Source organism: Psammomys obesus, unplaced genomic scaffold (genome assembly GCF_907164565.1).
Source record: "Psammomys obesus unplaced genomic scaffold, mPsaObe1.curated_primary_1811, whole genome shotgun sequence".
Lineage (NCBI taxonomy): Eukaryota > Metazoa > Chordata > Mammalia > Rodentia > Muridae > Psammomys > Psammomys obesus.
The window spans coordinates 8977892-8991914 of NW_026590062.1; the positions used below are offsets into that span (position 1 = coordinate 8977892).

Genomic DNA, 14023 nt, shown 5'->3' on the forward strand with positions numbered 1-14023 from the left:
GGGACTAGTTCAGCTTAGCCTGGTAAAGTCTGCCGAGCCGAGGACTGTGGGACTAAGGGTGGAGAGGCCAAAGAAGTGGGGAACAGCACTGGAGAGGCCCAAAGAAAGGACAGCACAGTAGCTGAAGAAGCGTGGCCTAGTCTCAGGACTCACAGCAAATGGAGCTGGGTGAGGAGAGTTCAGCCTCCCTTCCTCTGAGCACTGGAAACCCCTGGAGGGTGCTGAATAGAGCCACAGCCCCACCGTGTGCTCCGAGGGTCACTCAGGCTGCAGTGTAAGGAATGGCCATGCCTCTTCTGCCCAGCCAGGCCTCCCTGGAAACTCACACCCCTCCCCTTGCCAGCTTCCTCTCCCCCAACCCTTGTCATTGTCACACCACGTGTCCTTTGTACTTTGGCACAAACTATACAATTCATCAGGGACACCAAGAATAAAGGACATAGGGTGGCAGGTGTTCAGCACAGTCGCCTCTAGAAGCCTAGTATCCTGCCAGGACTGTAGTCGGCATGCATGTGGATTTTTGCTGAATGGGTAAAGCACAGCACCTCTGCCGTAAGCAAAAGGAGTAGTGTGTTATGTGTACTTTTTTCTTTGTTTTCTTTCTTGTTTGTTTTTGTTTTGTTTTTGAGACAGGGTTTCTCTGTGTATCACTGGCTATCCTACACTCACTTTGTAGACCAGGTTGGCCTCAAACTCCTAGCAATCCACCTGCCTTTGCTTCTGCCTCTACCTGCCCGAGTGCTGGGATTACAAGCGTTCGCTACTGCACCTAGCTGTGTGTACGCTTTAAAGATTCAATAAAGTTGAGCCTAAAAGGGGATCTTGAGGTGCTGGGGAGGTTGACTCAGCCATTAAATGCACTTCCCCCTCTGCCAAGTGATCTGAGTTCAGTGCCTAGCACCCACATGGTGGCTCACAGTTGCTTATAATTCCAGCCCTAGGGGATCCAGGGCCCTCATCTGGCCTTAGGCACTGCACTCATGTTCACACATACACACAGAGACACATACACATAATCAAATCTCATAGGGAAGGGAGGGCTGGAAGGGGCCAGGATGGTGAAAGGGAGTGACAGATCTCCATGTGCCATGGGCTGGGTGGAGAGACAAGCAAAGTGTGGCCCGGTTCACCACCAAGTGTTGCTCATCAGAGAACTGGCTGGAGTTGCATGTGTGTGAGGGCCTTGGCCCTGGTGGGCCCATTGTCTCTGCTCACAAAGGCCGCCAACCTCTGTGTCCCCAGAGGAACAAGGCCTGCAGCCAAAGACAGCCGTGCAGAAGGAGCTGTCCGACATGGAGTACCTGAAATCCAAGATGGTGCGGGCAGAGGTGTCCTCTGAGGACGAGGACGAAGAGGACAGTGAAGACGAGGCGGTGAACTGTGAGGAAGGCAGCGAGGCTGAGGAAGAGGAGGGCCTGCCTGCCTCCCCAGCCCAGCAGGAAAGTGTGAGCCGGGGAACTCTGTCTTCAAGCCAGAGGCCTCAGGAAGCTGCTGGCAAGGTATGTGTGGTCAGTCTGTCTATCTGTCTGTGTCTTTGAGGATGAGGATGAGCATGGGTCACCCAGGGTGCCTGCAGCCTTTTCCCTAGGGGACTGACTAGGAGGGAAGGCCAGCTGTTCACAGGGTGTCCTCACAGCTTAGGACCCTGTATGAGCCTCGGGAAGCTAGAGTTGTGGCATATCAGTGGGTGGCTCCTGCAGCAAGATGGACAGATGTGAGGAAACTAGGTACAGATAGATGAGGTCACTGAGGGCTCACTGCATGCTGGGTAACATCCCTGGCAAATCAGTGATTCTCATTACAGTCCTCTGCACAGGTGAAGAAGCAGGTCTTGGATGGGACAGTGGCTCACCCATGGTGATGGCTAGGAGATGGTGGGGCCAGGACTTGAAGCTGAGACCTTGAGGATGGCTCCTAGCCTCTCAGCAGTAGATCCTCTCTGCTGCAGAGACAGGGCACTTAGACACTCTGGTGGGACCGCATCCTCTCCCTGGGAGCATCCCATCTCCTGCCCTGCTCTTTGCTTCACAGTGAGAGGCCGAGAGGCCTCCGTTCCTCGTTTGCTGCCACCGCAAACCAACATGCCCTGTCCAAGATGTGTGGCAGCATGGAAGTCACATGCCAGTACTGACCCTCAGTACCTGTCACCCCTGGGTGAGAAGCATCCACCCCACAGGCCTCTAGTCACGACACGTGTCCCTGCAGTGCAGGATTTGGTCATTCAGATTCATGAGGGCGACCATGATAGTCATTGAGCATGCATCCTGCAGCCGAAGCCAGGGCAGCCCTTGGGGTTCGTGTGATGAAAGAAGTCGGGGGGTACACAGCAGCCCAAGACAGACTTTGACAGGGAAAGAGTTCCAGTCAGGGCAGGTTTGGGCTTCAAAGGAGAAACCTAGAGCAGAGGCTCTTAGGAATTATTGGCACCCCGGAACTGTGGAACCTGACCTCAGCATCCCTGTGGCATTGTACGCTGGACACCAGGCAAGCCCTGGCTCGGTGGTACCTCTACTTCCTTCCTGGGGCCAGGGTCTCTTGGTGTACTGGTGGCTTGCCAGGCTCTGCGGGCAGCCCTCATCTCAGGTGTAGTAACGATGCTCCAGCTGCCAGCTCCACTTCCATCCAGGCTCGGCTCACAGCAAGCAGGATTCTCATGCAGTTCACCATCTTCCCCAGCAGTTGGTGCCCCTTCCAGCTACAGGGTGTGCCAGCTACCACCTGCCACGTGGCTGTCAGCTACTCACCACAATCGTTTTTTCTCCGTGATCACTCAGGTAGAGAAGCCAGCCAGCCAGAAGGAACCCACCACCCCTTACACCGTGAAGCTCCGGGGAGCCCCATTCAATGTCACTGAGGTAATGCGTTCAGAAAATACAGGATGCAGAGAGGGTGGGGATGCCAGGGTCAGAAGAGCTCATGAGCTAGAAGGAGCGGGACATGGTGGCTGCTGCCATGGGAAGCAGAGGGGTGGCAGTGTGAAGACTGGTTATGGTGCCAGGATGGGCGGGTTCTCTGTTAGAAGAGGAGGGGACATGGGGCTGGAGAGGAAGCTTGGTGGCTAGAACCCTTGCTGTGCAAGCCCAAGGGCCTGAGTTCAATCCCCAGGGAAAGGAAAACAGAGCTATATGCATGCTGTTAATGCTAACCTAACAGACATCATGAGACCAGTTGGCAGGCACATCTTTCTCTTTTTTGAGGAACTGGGGGCAAGAACTCAACCACTGAACCATATCCCTGGCTCAGTTGTCAGATGCTTTAAAGTCTAAGGGAAAATGCTAGAAAATTGTTAACAGGTCCAATAAATATTAAGCTTTAAAAAAAAAAAAAAAGATAGAAGGGAAAACACCTTTCTTCTCCTCTCAGAAAAACGTCATGGAATTCCTGGCACCCCTGAAGCCAGTGGCGATTCGAATAGTGAGAAATGCTCACGGGAACAAAACAGGTGAGGCAGAGAGAACACCCTGCACCGCAGCACTGAGGAGGAACCACGGGCCTCCTTGACACTGATTTCTTTCTTGCCATCTGTTGCCCTCAGTTCAGCATAGTTCATCTGCAAAGGTCTCCCCTCCCTCCCCACCTTCTCTGCACAGACAGGCTCACACCCTCTGTTGGTAGATGCCAGTGGGTCCTGAGCTTGCTGCACTGTCCTTGGGCATGTCTACTGACGAAGGACAGCTCTAGCTTGTTGAATGTGTGTGTGGCATAGCCTCGGGCCATGCCTCTGCAGGATTCAACTCTGGTCAGCCAGGGTCCCCTGGACTCAGAGCACTGGCTTTGGCTGTCAAAAGGCAGAGTCTGGTGATGAGTTGGGGCTGGGAGAGGCGGAGGACTGCGGGCCTCCTACCTGCTGACCAGGCCAGGAGTCTGTGGGAGATGCGGCCAGAGCGTAGCTGCATCTCACAGAGCCACCCTAAGACACCATCGCTCAGGGAATCCCAGCCTGCAGGCTGTGAGGGTCCTTGTCAGGAAGAGGCTGCTGGGGTAGAGCACCTGGGGAAGAAAGCACCTGTGTCTCTTTCCCAGCGCCCCATCTTGACTCTACCACATCTTGTACCAAGTTCTCTTCACCTTTAATCCTGAAGAGGGCAGTGTAGAGTAGAGGGTCTCCATCCCAGCTTAGCTGCTTTTAGGAGCCCTGTGACCTCACACACAGACAGGGTCAGCCTTAGTAACTACACAGTGGGGTGGGCCTGTCACCCAGGAGTAAGGAGCTCACACTAAGGGCTGCCTGCTCTGTGAGAACTGTGGTGGTGTCAGTCTGCGACTAAGGATGGTGCTTCTGATTTACAACACTTTAGAGACTGGGCAGGGAGCAGGAGAGAGTGTGTCTGAGTTCTCAAAGCCAAGAGAGCCAGCTGTGGCAGCAAGCAGGGCTGTGAAAGGGCTGGAACAGGGGGACTCAGCCACACGTCAGTCAGCGCACTTTCCAGCCTCAGTGCAGGTTTGTGGGGATTGGGCCTGGGAGGATATAACAAATTGAGAATGGCGAGGCCTAGAGCTGTGCCCCTGGGAGACTCATGGAGGAGGAAGGGGCTGAAGTACATTTGTGAGGAGGTAATGTCCCTACAGAAGACAGAAGAGAGTGCTAGGCAGAAAGAATAGCTTCCTGTTGCTTGTGGAAACCTGTGGACATGGGGTCAAGTTATAGCGTTGCCATCAGATAGCCATGTGACCAGGAACATGTGACTTAACTATTCTTAAAAAGGGGTGGCCCTGCTGTGCTGCCTCATAGGGTTAGGCTCCCCTCAGGAAGGATTCCTGACCTGGATCTGAGCTCCAGGGACAGTGGTCATGGCAATGGCCCAGACCATCCTGAACTGGGTCACAGCGTGGCCTCCACCAACACAGTTCTCTAGACAGTGTTCAGGAACAGGGTGAGGCTAGCATGGGCAGGAAAGCCCTGTTGCTCACTCACATCTCCATTCACACAGCTGGCCCCCTGATCTGAAGCTATTGGGGTGGTGTGTGTGTGTGTGTGTGCGCGCGCGCGCGCGCGTGTGTGCGTGCTCGCGCTAGAGATTGACAGACAGGTTTCCCCAACTCTGCCTGTGACTCCTTGTCACTGTCCTCTCAGGATATGTCTTCGTGGATCTCAGTAGTGAAGAAGAAGTGAAGAAAGCTCTGAAGTGCAACCGAGAATACATGGGTAAGGGCATGTCGGACATCAGGGAGGGTTGTCCCTGTGTTGACGTCATACCTTAGGCCTGGGGATCCAGCAGGGAGTCCACAGTCCCTCCCCCTGGAACACCCACAGAGTGAACACAGGAAAGTCATGGGGAAAGTGGGCAGGTGATGCCATTCATCTGAGCAGTGTGTGGAGTGGGGCAGGCTGTGTTGACCTGGGCTCTGGCTCCCTGGAGCCGCTTGTTGGGTCTGGAGAACAGCCTATGACACTGGCTGCCCGGGGAAGATGCATCCTCACTTATCCCTGGCATGGACAAGTGGCTCAGATGCAAGTGTGAGGCATCTCCCTGAGTGAGCATGGGAACCCTGTGAGCAGGACAGTTGGTGGGCTCTGACTGAGTGCAGAGTGGATGGGGAGGATGGGTGCTGGCTGCAGTGGGACAGGTAACTGGGGTGAGAGGTGGTTCAGTGATTCACTTGCTCAATGTCCCAGGTCCAGTTGTCATGTGCAGGCTCCTCAAGGCAGATCAGCCAGTCATGGTTATAGTGAGAATTCTGAAATTTTGGTGTCCAGAATTTCTGTGTTTAAAAGACACAGAAATATTATAAGATTATACATTTTCATTTTAATCCCATGGGTGGGACATGGGGCTGCTATGCAGCAGTTGGCTGTGATTTGCCCCCTGCTCTAGCAGAGGTGTGGTTTTGCCAGCTGCAGATAGTTTCTGTGATTGTGACATTGGGAATTCTGGGACTATTTCAGAGGGTGTATAAATGCTAGAGCCCCATAGGTGGGGTTAGTGGTTGTTGGTTGTTCACAGGGATTGGTTGTGGTTTGTTGGTAGTTGTGCTCAAATAAGAAACAAGGAAGAAATTAGACTCAAGCCTCCCCCCACTCTCTCTCTCTTTCTCTGCTTTATCCTTTCCTATCTAGTGATAGAGGGTGAAACTGGGGTGGGGGGGTGAAAGGGTGGGAAAAAGAACTCACATTAAGTAAATAAATAATGAAAAAAAAAAAAAAAGAACCCACAAAGTAGCAAAGACCAGCTATAGTGGGAAGGAGGGAGGCCCCAGAACCCTGTCTGGGATGGCCCTGAAAGCTCCTCAGGGCTTTGACTGTACTTCCAAGGTGGGTGAGGTCCCAGAAGTCCAGCTCCAGCCTGAGGAACAGTCTGCTGCAGACACGGTCATAGGTAGAGACGGCAGGCTCTAGATGGCAGCAGAGCGGAGGCTGTGGGGACCTCAGGCGGCTCTGGCAACCTCAGGCACCCCACAGCCCTGACCCCTGTCTTCATGCAGGTGGACGCTATATCGAGGTGTTCAGGGAGAAGCAGGCACCTACAGCGCACGGTCCCCCAAAGAGCAGCAGCGCACCCTGGCAGGGCCGCACGCTTGGGGAACATGAGGAGGAGGAGGACCTGGCCGACTCAGGGAGGCTCTTTGTGCGGAACCTGTCCTACACCAGCTCTGAGGAGGACCTGGAGAAGCTTTTCTCTGCCTATGGTGGGTGCTGCCTCCACTTGGTCCTGGGTGCCATCTGTGTCCATCAGCTAGAGGCCACTCTGCGTACCCTGACTACTGACAGTCCTTTGCACCTCTGCGCTGTGCATGGGCCTCTCTTCACTCTCATAATGTGGAGAGAGTGTAGCATCTGCCTCAGCCTGTCCTGTCCGTAGTAGACACTGAGGCACTTGGCTGTCAAAAGTCTCTTATTTGTGTTTAAGGAACAAGATCTTGCTTGATAGCCCTGGCTGGCCTTGAACTTACAGAAAATTTCCTAACTCAGCCTCCTGCATGCATGTACTACCATGCCCAGCCAACCATCCAAAGTCCTCTGTCCAGGCTAGACAACCAATCAGCTGACCACGAGCCTGGTCTTGTTGCCCTCTGGCCCCCTCCCAGTCCAGACACAGTTTCTCTGTGTAGCGCTGGCAGTCCTGAAACTAGCCCTTTAGACCAGGTTACCTTTGAACTCAGATCCACCTGCCTCCAGGTGATGGGATTAAAGGCATTGAACTACCATGCCCAGCCTAAGGCTGGTCTTTTGATGAGCTAACTTTCCTCCTAGCAGTGTTGGGGATGGACCCAGGGCCTCGCATGAGCCAGGCAAGCACGGGGTCACCCACCAAGCCACACCCCAGCCCAGAGAAACTATTCTTAGTGTTGCTGCTGTTGTAGTTTCTTAGACTGAAAACTCACCAGCCTGTAGTTTCCTGGTCTTGGGGCTGTGTTTGTCAATGGGGTCGGGATTTTTACACAAAGGGAAGCTTCGTAATAATGGGGCTGAGGTCCTGACACTTGCAAGAAGCCTACAATAACTTCTGTGTCTCTTCCAAGGACAGCGTGGGAGTGGAGGCTCAGAGTTGGGAGGGGGAAGGAGGCTCCAGGGAGACCTGAGAGAAGGCAAGATGATGAAATCTCCCAGGATGCCCATAGCGTCCTGCCAGCGAGACCTTCCTGCCTGCTGCCTGATGTGGCCAGGCTTGAAGGAGAGGGTTTGTCTAGACTGTGGGTGTCCATTTAGAAAGACAGGGGCTCATGGTAGGGACATGATGATGCTCCCTGTTCAGAGTAGGAAGCATTGCCTAGTTTGTCATGACATTTACATGACACCACCTGTAGGGGACACTGTTGGCTGCACTCCTCATGTGTTAGCACAGCTTACCCCATACCTGTCCTATGACCCAAGGAAGGGTCTTGTGTTTTTTTTATAGGTGAGGAAACAAGCTTATGCATGTTAAGTGATGAAGCCACATATAAAGTCCACACCTCTCCTGAGGATGGACACACAGAATGCCTTTAACCCTGGGCTGGTAAGCTTGCTGGTACTTGCTATGCTTTCCTGTGGGACTCAGCAGCCTGGGCTGGTCGAGAACAGCCATTTGTTGGTTTTACTAATCCAGCCCATTGCCTGGCGAGGTCCCAGGACTCCTGTTAGCCAGTGCGCTGGCCCACAGCAGACTGACCTTCTCATCCCATCTCCAGGTCCCTTGTCAGAACTCCACTACCCCATCGACAGCCTGACCAAGAAGCCCAAGGGCTTTGCCTTCGTCACCTTCATGTTCCCTGAGCACGCAGTGAAGGCCTATGCGGAGGTAGATGGGCAGGTATTCCAGGTGAGTTAGCTCAGTGCTAGTTCTGCTGGCTGCTGGGCTCGAGGAAGCAGGAGTGCGTGCGTGTGTGTGTGTGTCTGCATGAGCATGTGCATTTCAGGCCTTCGATCCCACGGTGGCCTGCTGTGAGCTTTTAGAGGGTGTCATCTCTAAAGGCCGCTCTTTGCCTTCTGAAACCGTTCCTTGGCAGAGGATGACACAGGAGGTGTGGTGGCCATGGTGTGCCCGAGCACCTCAGGTTGCTTGCTTATGCGTCAGTGTGTACAGCACAACTGCCAGTTTGGCTTATTTATTTGTTTGTGGTTTATGGATGTCACTGTTATCAGGTCAGCCTGCACTTCTCTTCTGTAGACCTCATGTTCTCACCATAGGGACAGAAAAGGACAGGATGCAGGTTTGTGGGGCTGTGGGAGCTACAACTGTGCTTTGTAGAGTGAAGTTTCCAGAGCTGGAGAGATGGCTCAGCGTTTAGGAGCACTTCCTGGGCCCACAGCACTCAAGAGGCAGAAGCAGCTGGATCTCTGAGTTCAAGGCCAGCTTGGTCTACATATGGAATTCCAGGCCAGTCAGAGTTATATAGGGAGAAGTGAGACCTTGTCTCAAAAGACAAAAAGAGAAAAGAAAAATCAACATTTACTGCTCTTCCAGAGGACCAAAGTTCAATTCTCAGAAGCCATGTTGGACCTGATATGAGCATGTGTAACTCTACACACTCCAGTTCCAGGGACTCTAGCACCCTCTTCTGGCCTCCAAAGTCACCACACACACGATACACACACATTCTCAGGCTCAGGCATACACACATGCACATATATAAAATTCAGTCTTCTTAAAAATGTGAATAAAATTTTCAACATGCAGTTGTGTCAGCTGGCCTCACCACAATGACAGGTCCCTGTGTCACATGGATGGACACTATGTTTTAAATTTGTAGTTTATGGGAGCTTAAGAGTTTCATAGGGTGAGGCCATGACCATGAGGATAGAGAACATGGTAACAGGCAGACAGGGATGGCATTAGACCTGGTGAGAGCTTACATCTCCATTGATAAGCATAAGGCAGAGAGAACTAACTGGAAATGAATAGGCTTTTGAAACCAGCTCCAGTGACGCAACTCCTCCAAGACCAAAATAGTTCCTCAAACTGGGGACTAGACATTCAAATACATGAACCTATGAGGGTCCATTCTCACTCACTCTACCACAAATCACGTGGTCCCTCTGCCGCGCCCTCCAGTCAGATAACAGAACTTGAGCACTTATGACCTGAGGTGGCATCCTTGAGGGTAGAGCCTGTGTTATATCCTTCCATCCCCTCCAGGGCAGGATGCTCCACGTCCTACCTTCCACCATCAAGAAAGAAGCCACCCAGGAGGCTGACGCCCCAGGATCCTCTTACAAGAAGAAGAAGGAAGCCATGGACAAAGCCAACAGCTCCAGGTTCTTGTCCACCCACCGTGGCCACTGAATCCCTGTCCCAGGGTCTGCTGCCCTTGAACCCATCTTTCACTCTTCCTGGTGCTCCTCGTCCATGACTTTTCAAGGGCCTCAGTTTTCCCACTTGCAGGATGGGGAGAGCAATAACATTGCGTGGAGAGCAAAAACATCACAGCGTAGATCTCAGGAGAGAGTGTGTGTGGAGCACTGAGTCCCAGCCCAGAGCTAGGGGCTATGACATGGGTTCTTCAGTTTGCTGGTCTCTAGAGTCATGGGCCTCGTGCACTTGGCTCATGACAGGGGCGTGGAGGGAGGAGCCCAGGCTGGCTTTTGAAAAGAAATCGACCTGCTTGGCCACCGTGTGACCTCTGTTCTGCCCTCCTCAGCTCTCACAACTGGAACACGCTGTTTATGGGACCGAATGCTGTGGCTGATGCCATCGCCCAGAAGTACAATGCCACCAAGAGCCAAGTGTTTGACCATGTGAGTGAAGGGCCTCTGTGTGGTTTACTTCATGTCCGCTCTTTCACTGGTCAACTGCTGAGTTATCTTAGGCCAAACCTGGGTGGAAGCATGCTTGTCACCTGGTTGGCAGAGGGCACCTGTTGACTTTTGTTCACAGCTCCACCCTCCCTTGTCATTTACCTTTTTCCCCAGACACAGGGTCAGCACTGTCCCTGGACACTGAGCACACCTCATATGAGATAATTATTTCAGAGAAGCAAAGGCCACAACCTGACCTAAGTTAAGGGGACAGTTGCTGTGGCTAGGATGTTAGCCATGCCCAGGACAGAAGGGAACCTGCTTTTCTGGTGCCCTGTATTGGAGGGACACACAAATGAAAGGTCATAGCTACACTGGGCTGCTCAGCAGGGTGACAGGTGTGACACTGGAGGCTGAGGTGTGTGAGTCCAAAGGCCCTACAGGCAGTGACCTGAAGGAAGAACATCAGGGCCATCTACCTGAGGAAAGACAGGGAAGGGCATCCTGAGCCATGGATCAAGGCAAAGCTGGAAAGGGACCAAGGGATCCCAGGTTTACTGTGCAAGTCCAGAGGAGTCTGAGTCCCAGGAGCCTCCAGACTGGAGAATGACTGGTGTGGCCACACGCATTTCCCGCTGAACCCCCTGATAGCACTTGGGCCTCTTCCCTTCCTCCTACAGGAGACCAAGGGCAGTGTGGCTGTGCGTGTGGCTCTCGGGGAGACCCAGCTGGTCCAGGAGGTCCGAAGCTTCCTTATCAACAATGGCGTCAGCCTGGACTCTTTCAGCCAGGTGAGTCCTTACTGCACACAGTAAGTCTGTGGTCGGGCAGAGCCAGGACAGAGTTTCCTGGAAGGAAGGCTGGAAAGATAGATCCTATGGGTGATGGGAGCCTGAGGCAAGAGGAATCATGCAGGACTGGCCTCCTCAGAACATCTCCTGCAGAGGAGAAGGGTGCATCCAGGGACAAAAGTCCCCACGTCTTCCTGCCTTCCGCATCTAGTCAGCAGGTCTGCACTGCCAGGAAGGAGCCTGGGCGCTGAGATGTGGTTCTTGTTCTTTGGAAGCCCATGGGGCCACCCTGGGTGCTCCAATCTGGGTTGTGTTTGGGGGCTGTTGGGCCCTGTGGCTTGTGGTGATTTGAGGAAAGTATGGTCTGGAGCTCTGAGCCCCAGTCCTTCTGCAGAGCTGTCTGTGGGACAAGGACTAAGCAAGAAACTGCCAGCGAATGCCTACCCCTTCCCCCCAAGCTCTGCTTTCCATGCCTGACCACCAAGGGCCCTCATGGGACCTCTCTCCTGGAGCTACCAGCAATGGTCAGTGCTGAAGCCATGCTGAGGTTACCCTGCTATTGTCCCACACACGTTCATCTTATCCTCAGGCCGCAGCAGAGAGAAGTAAGACTGTGATCTTGGCTAAGAACCTCCCCGCCGGTACGCTAGCAGCGGAGCTACAGGAGATCTTCGGCCGCTTTGGCAGCTTGGGTCGCGTACTGCTGCCTGAAGGCGGCATCACTGCCATCGTAGAGTTCCTGGAGCCGCTGGAGGCCCGAAAGGCCTTCAGGCACCTGGCCTATTCTAAGGTATGACCGCCGATCTTGGTGAGTGCCCAGAGAAACTCCCTTCAAATCTGCCTTCTCTCTTGGAGCTTGCTGCCCTGTGGTAGACATTACTGCTGTCCCCAGGGCTGACTTCTGACTTTTTGACTAAAGAAAAGAAAATAGCAGGCATGAGCTTCCTGGTCTGCTATACCAAGTGGCCACCAGCATGGTGGCATAAGACAGTGGCATCTGGTTTCTCTAAAGCTGCCAGCTAGACGCCCAAACCACCTAGCAATGGGTTCTTTCCCTCTGCCAGCGGAAGGCAGAGTCTGTTTCTGACGTTCTTGCTTCTGATAGTCCCAGTGGCCCTAGGCTCACCTTCACCTGTGCTCGTCCTGTTCCTCCCCCTGGACTTTGTTCAACTTAGCACCCATCCAGATAGCACAGGACAGTCTCACCCCAGGATCTGCCTCCTATTGCCAAGGTCACAGTTACAGGCTGGGGCTCAAGGTCAAGACTTGACCTTGACCGTGTCTTGGGGAGCCACCATTCAGCCCAGTACAAGGAATTTCTGTCTGTCTGTCTGTCTGTCTGTCTGTCTGTCTGTCTGTCCTGGGAGTTTTATGCTTCATGGCCTCAGTACCACATCTGCCTGTACCGGGGTACCTGGCTGTATGAGAGGCCCTGGGCCCGGCTGACCCAGGAAGGGCTCTGTGTCCAGCTTCTCCTGCCTCTGTCATTTCTGGCTCTTCAGTCAGGTGGCACTGAGGGAGCCAGGTCTTTGATGGGGGGACCCATACCTAGCCTTGGCACCCCTGTCTCTGCAGTTCCACCATGTCCCGCTGTACCTAGAGTGGGCTCCAATTGATGTCTTCAGCGCAGCTCCCCAGAAGAAAGATTCCCAACCTGAGCAATCTGCAAAGAAAGCCGAAGAGGAGCAAGACACTGGTGAGTGCAGAATCTGGAGTCACCGTGCTGGGGGCAGGGTTGGGAGGAGGGCGGGATGGGGGACAGCCAAGCCTGTCATTAGACCACTGGGCAGATGCCCTTGGGTCTTCCTGCAAATAGATTTGTGTAGGAGTGTCAGGCACCCTTTAAAAAGTGGACCAATGGATCTTGTCACATGAGATGGTCAATTTTTAGTTTCTTGGCCAAAGGTTACAAGAATGGATTCACTGAGTATATTGTCTGGGACTTTAGTCTATTGACAAGGATTTGAAAGAGGCTGTGGGAACCTGTCTCCAGCATCAAGGTGGTTGCTGCTGGAAGAGATGGACCCTCTGTAGCAGCTTGAGTGTCACAGTGCCCCCTGGTGGTCAGGAAAGCAAAAGGCATTGGTCCTCTTTGCTGGTGCCTCACTGTGGGGAGGGGACAGATGCATCACTGATGTTAGAGCAGGACAGCTCTCCATCATCCATTCCTGATACTCAGGAGTACCTGTCACTTTGAGAACCTGAAACATCTGGGTAACATCCCAGGTGTACTCTGGGCAGTGGAGACAGCAAGTGTGAGGATTGTGGAGGTCAAGGTGTTGTGTGGAATTTATTGGTCTTTGTTTTGTTTTGACTTTGTCACGTAGCCCAGGGTAGTCTCAAGCGTGTGACCCTGACACACATTCTGCTCGTCAGGTTCATGTAGCTGATGAGACTTTCTAGGTACCCCGCTACCTTCTGTTAGGAGGCGACATGGTTGTCTGTCAGACCAGAGGACCCCTCAACCCCTCATGATCTTCTCAGGAGACATTTCTTCTTGTGGTACCACATTTGTTTTTTCATTACCATTGGGAGTTGGTACCTTAGGCTGTAGATGTCCTGCCAATACCTGTCCATTGAGCTGCCCACCTCTACTGGGCCTTTCTCTTACCCCATGTCACCCCAGGCCTCCAGCTGCCTTGCTTCTTGGCTGTTGACCACACTTGAACCTGGGAGGTATGTTTTGGCATAAAAGCAAGTACTCATTGTCAGGCATGAAAATTAGCCAGGGCCAGGGTTCCTGAAGACACACTCTGGGAGGCCCATCTCCTGGCTGGGCAGCAGTATCGGTGTCTGTGAGGCACTGGGCCATCCACAAAGACCTTGTGTGGCTCTGTCCACCTGTCCTTCTGATCCTGGTAGACACTGAGGTTTATACTCTCTGTTTCTTCCTTTTCATTTCTGCCTTGACCAGGCTGTCACTGCAGCCCAGGTGCCCAGCACCCCACGCAGCCCTAAGCACAGGGCAGGACAGCTGCATAGACAGATGCCGAGGCCGTGAAAGACCATGGGGGAGGATGTGACACCATCCCTCTCCAGAGAGGGCTGGTGGTGCTTGTGTCCCAAGGCTCTGGTA

At 53.3% G+C, this 14023-nt stretch overlaps 1 protein-coding gene across 1 annotated transcript in view; it reads left to right on the top strand.

Moving 5' to 3' along the window:
* The window catches only part of Rbm19 (RNA binding motif protein 19), an 85889-nt gene that overhangs the window by 5023 nt on the left and 66843 nt on the right, over positions 1-14023 (top strand). The window contains exons 6-16 of the mRNA XM_055606331.1: positions 1243-1499; positions 2775-2855; positions 3364-3442; positions 5075-5146; positions 6424-6627; positions 8110-8240; positions 9558-9676; positions 10060-10156; positions 10837-10947; positions 11537-11737; positions 12523-12643. Coding sequence (XP_055462306.1) covers positions 1243-1499; positions 2775-2855; positions 3364-3442; positions 5075-5146; positions 6424-6627; positions 8110-8240; positions 9558-9676; positions 10060-10156; positions 10837-10947; positions 11537-11737; positions 12523-12643 — 1473 coding nt within the window. The remainder of the gene's footprint in view (positions 1-1242; positions 1500-2774; positions 2856-3363; positions 3443-5074; positions 5147-6423; positions 6628-8109; positions 8241-9557; positions 9677-10059; positions 10157-10836; positions 10948-11536; positions 11738-12522; positions 12644-14023) is intronic.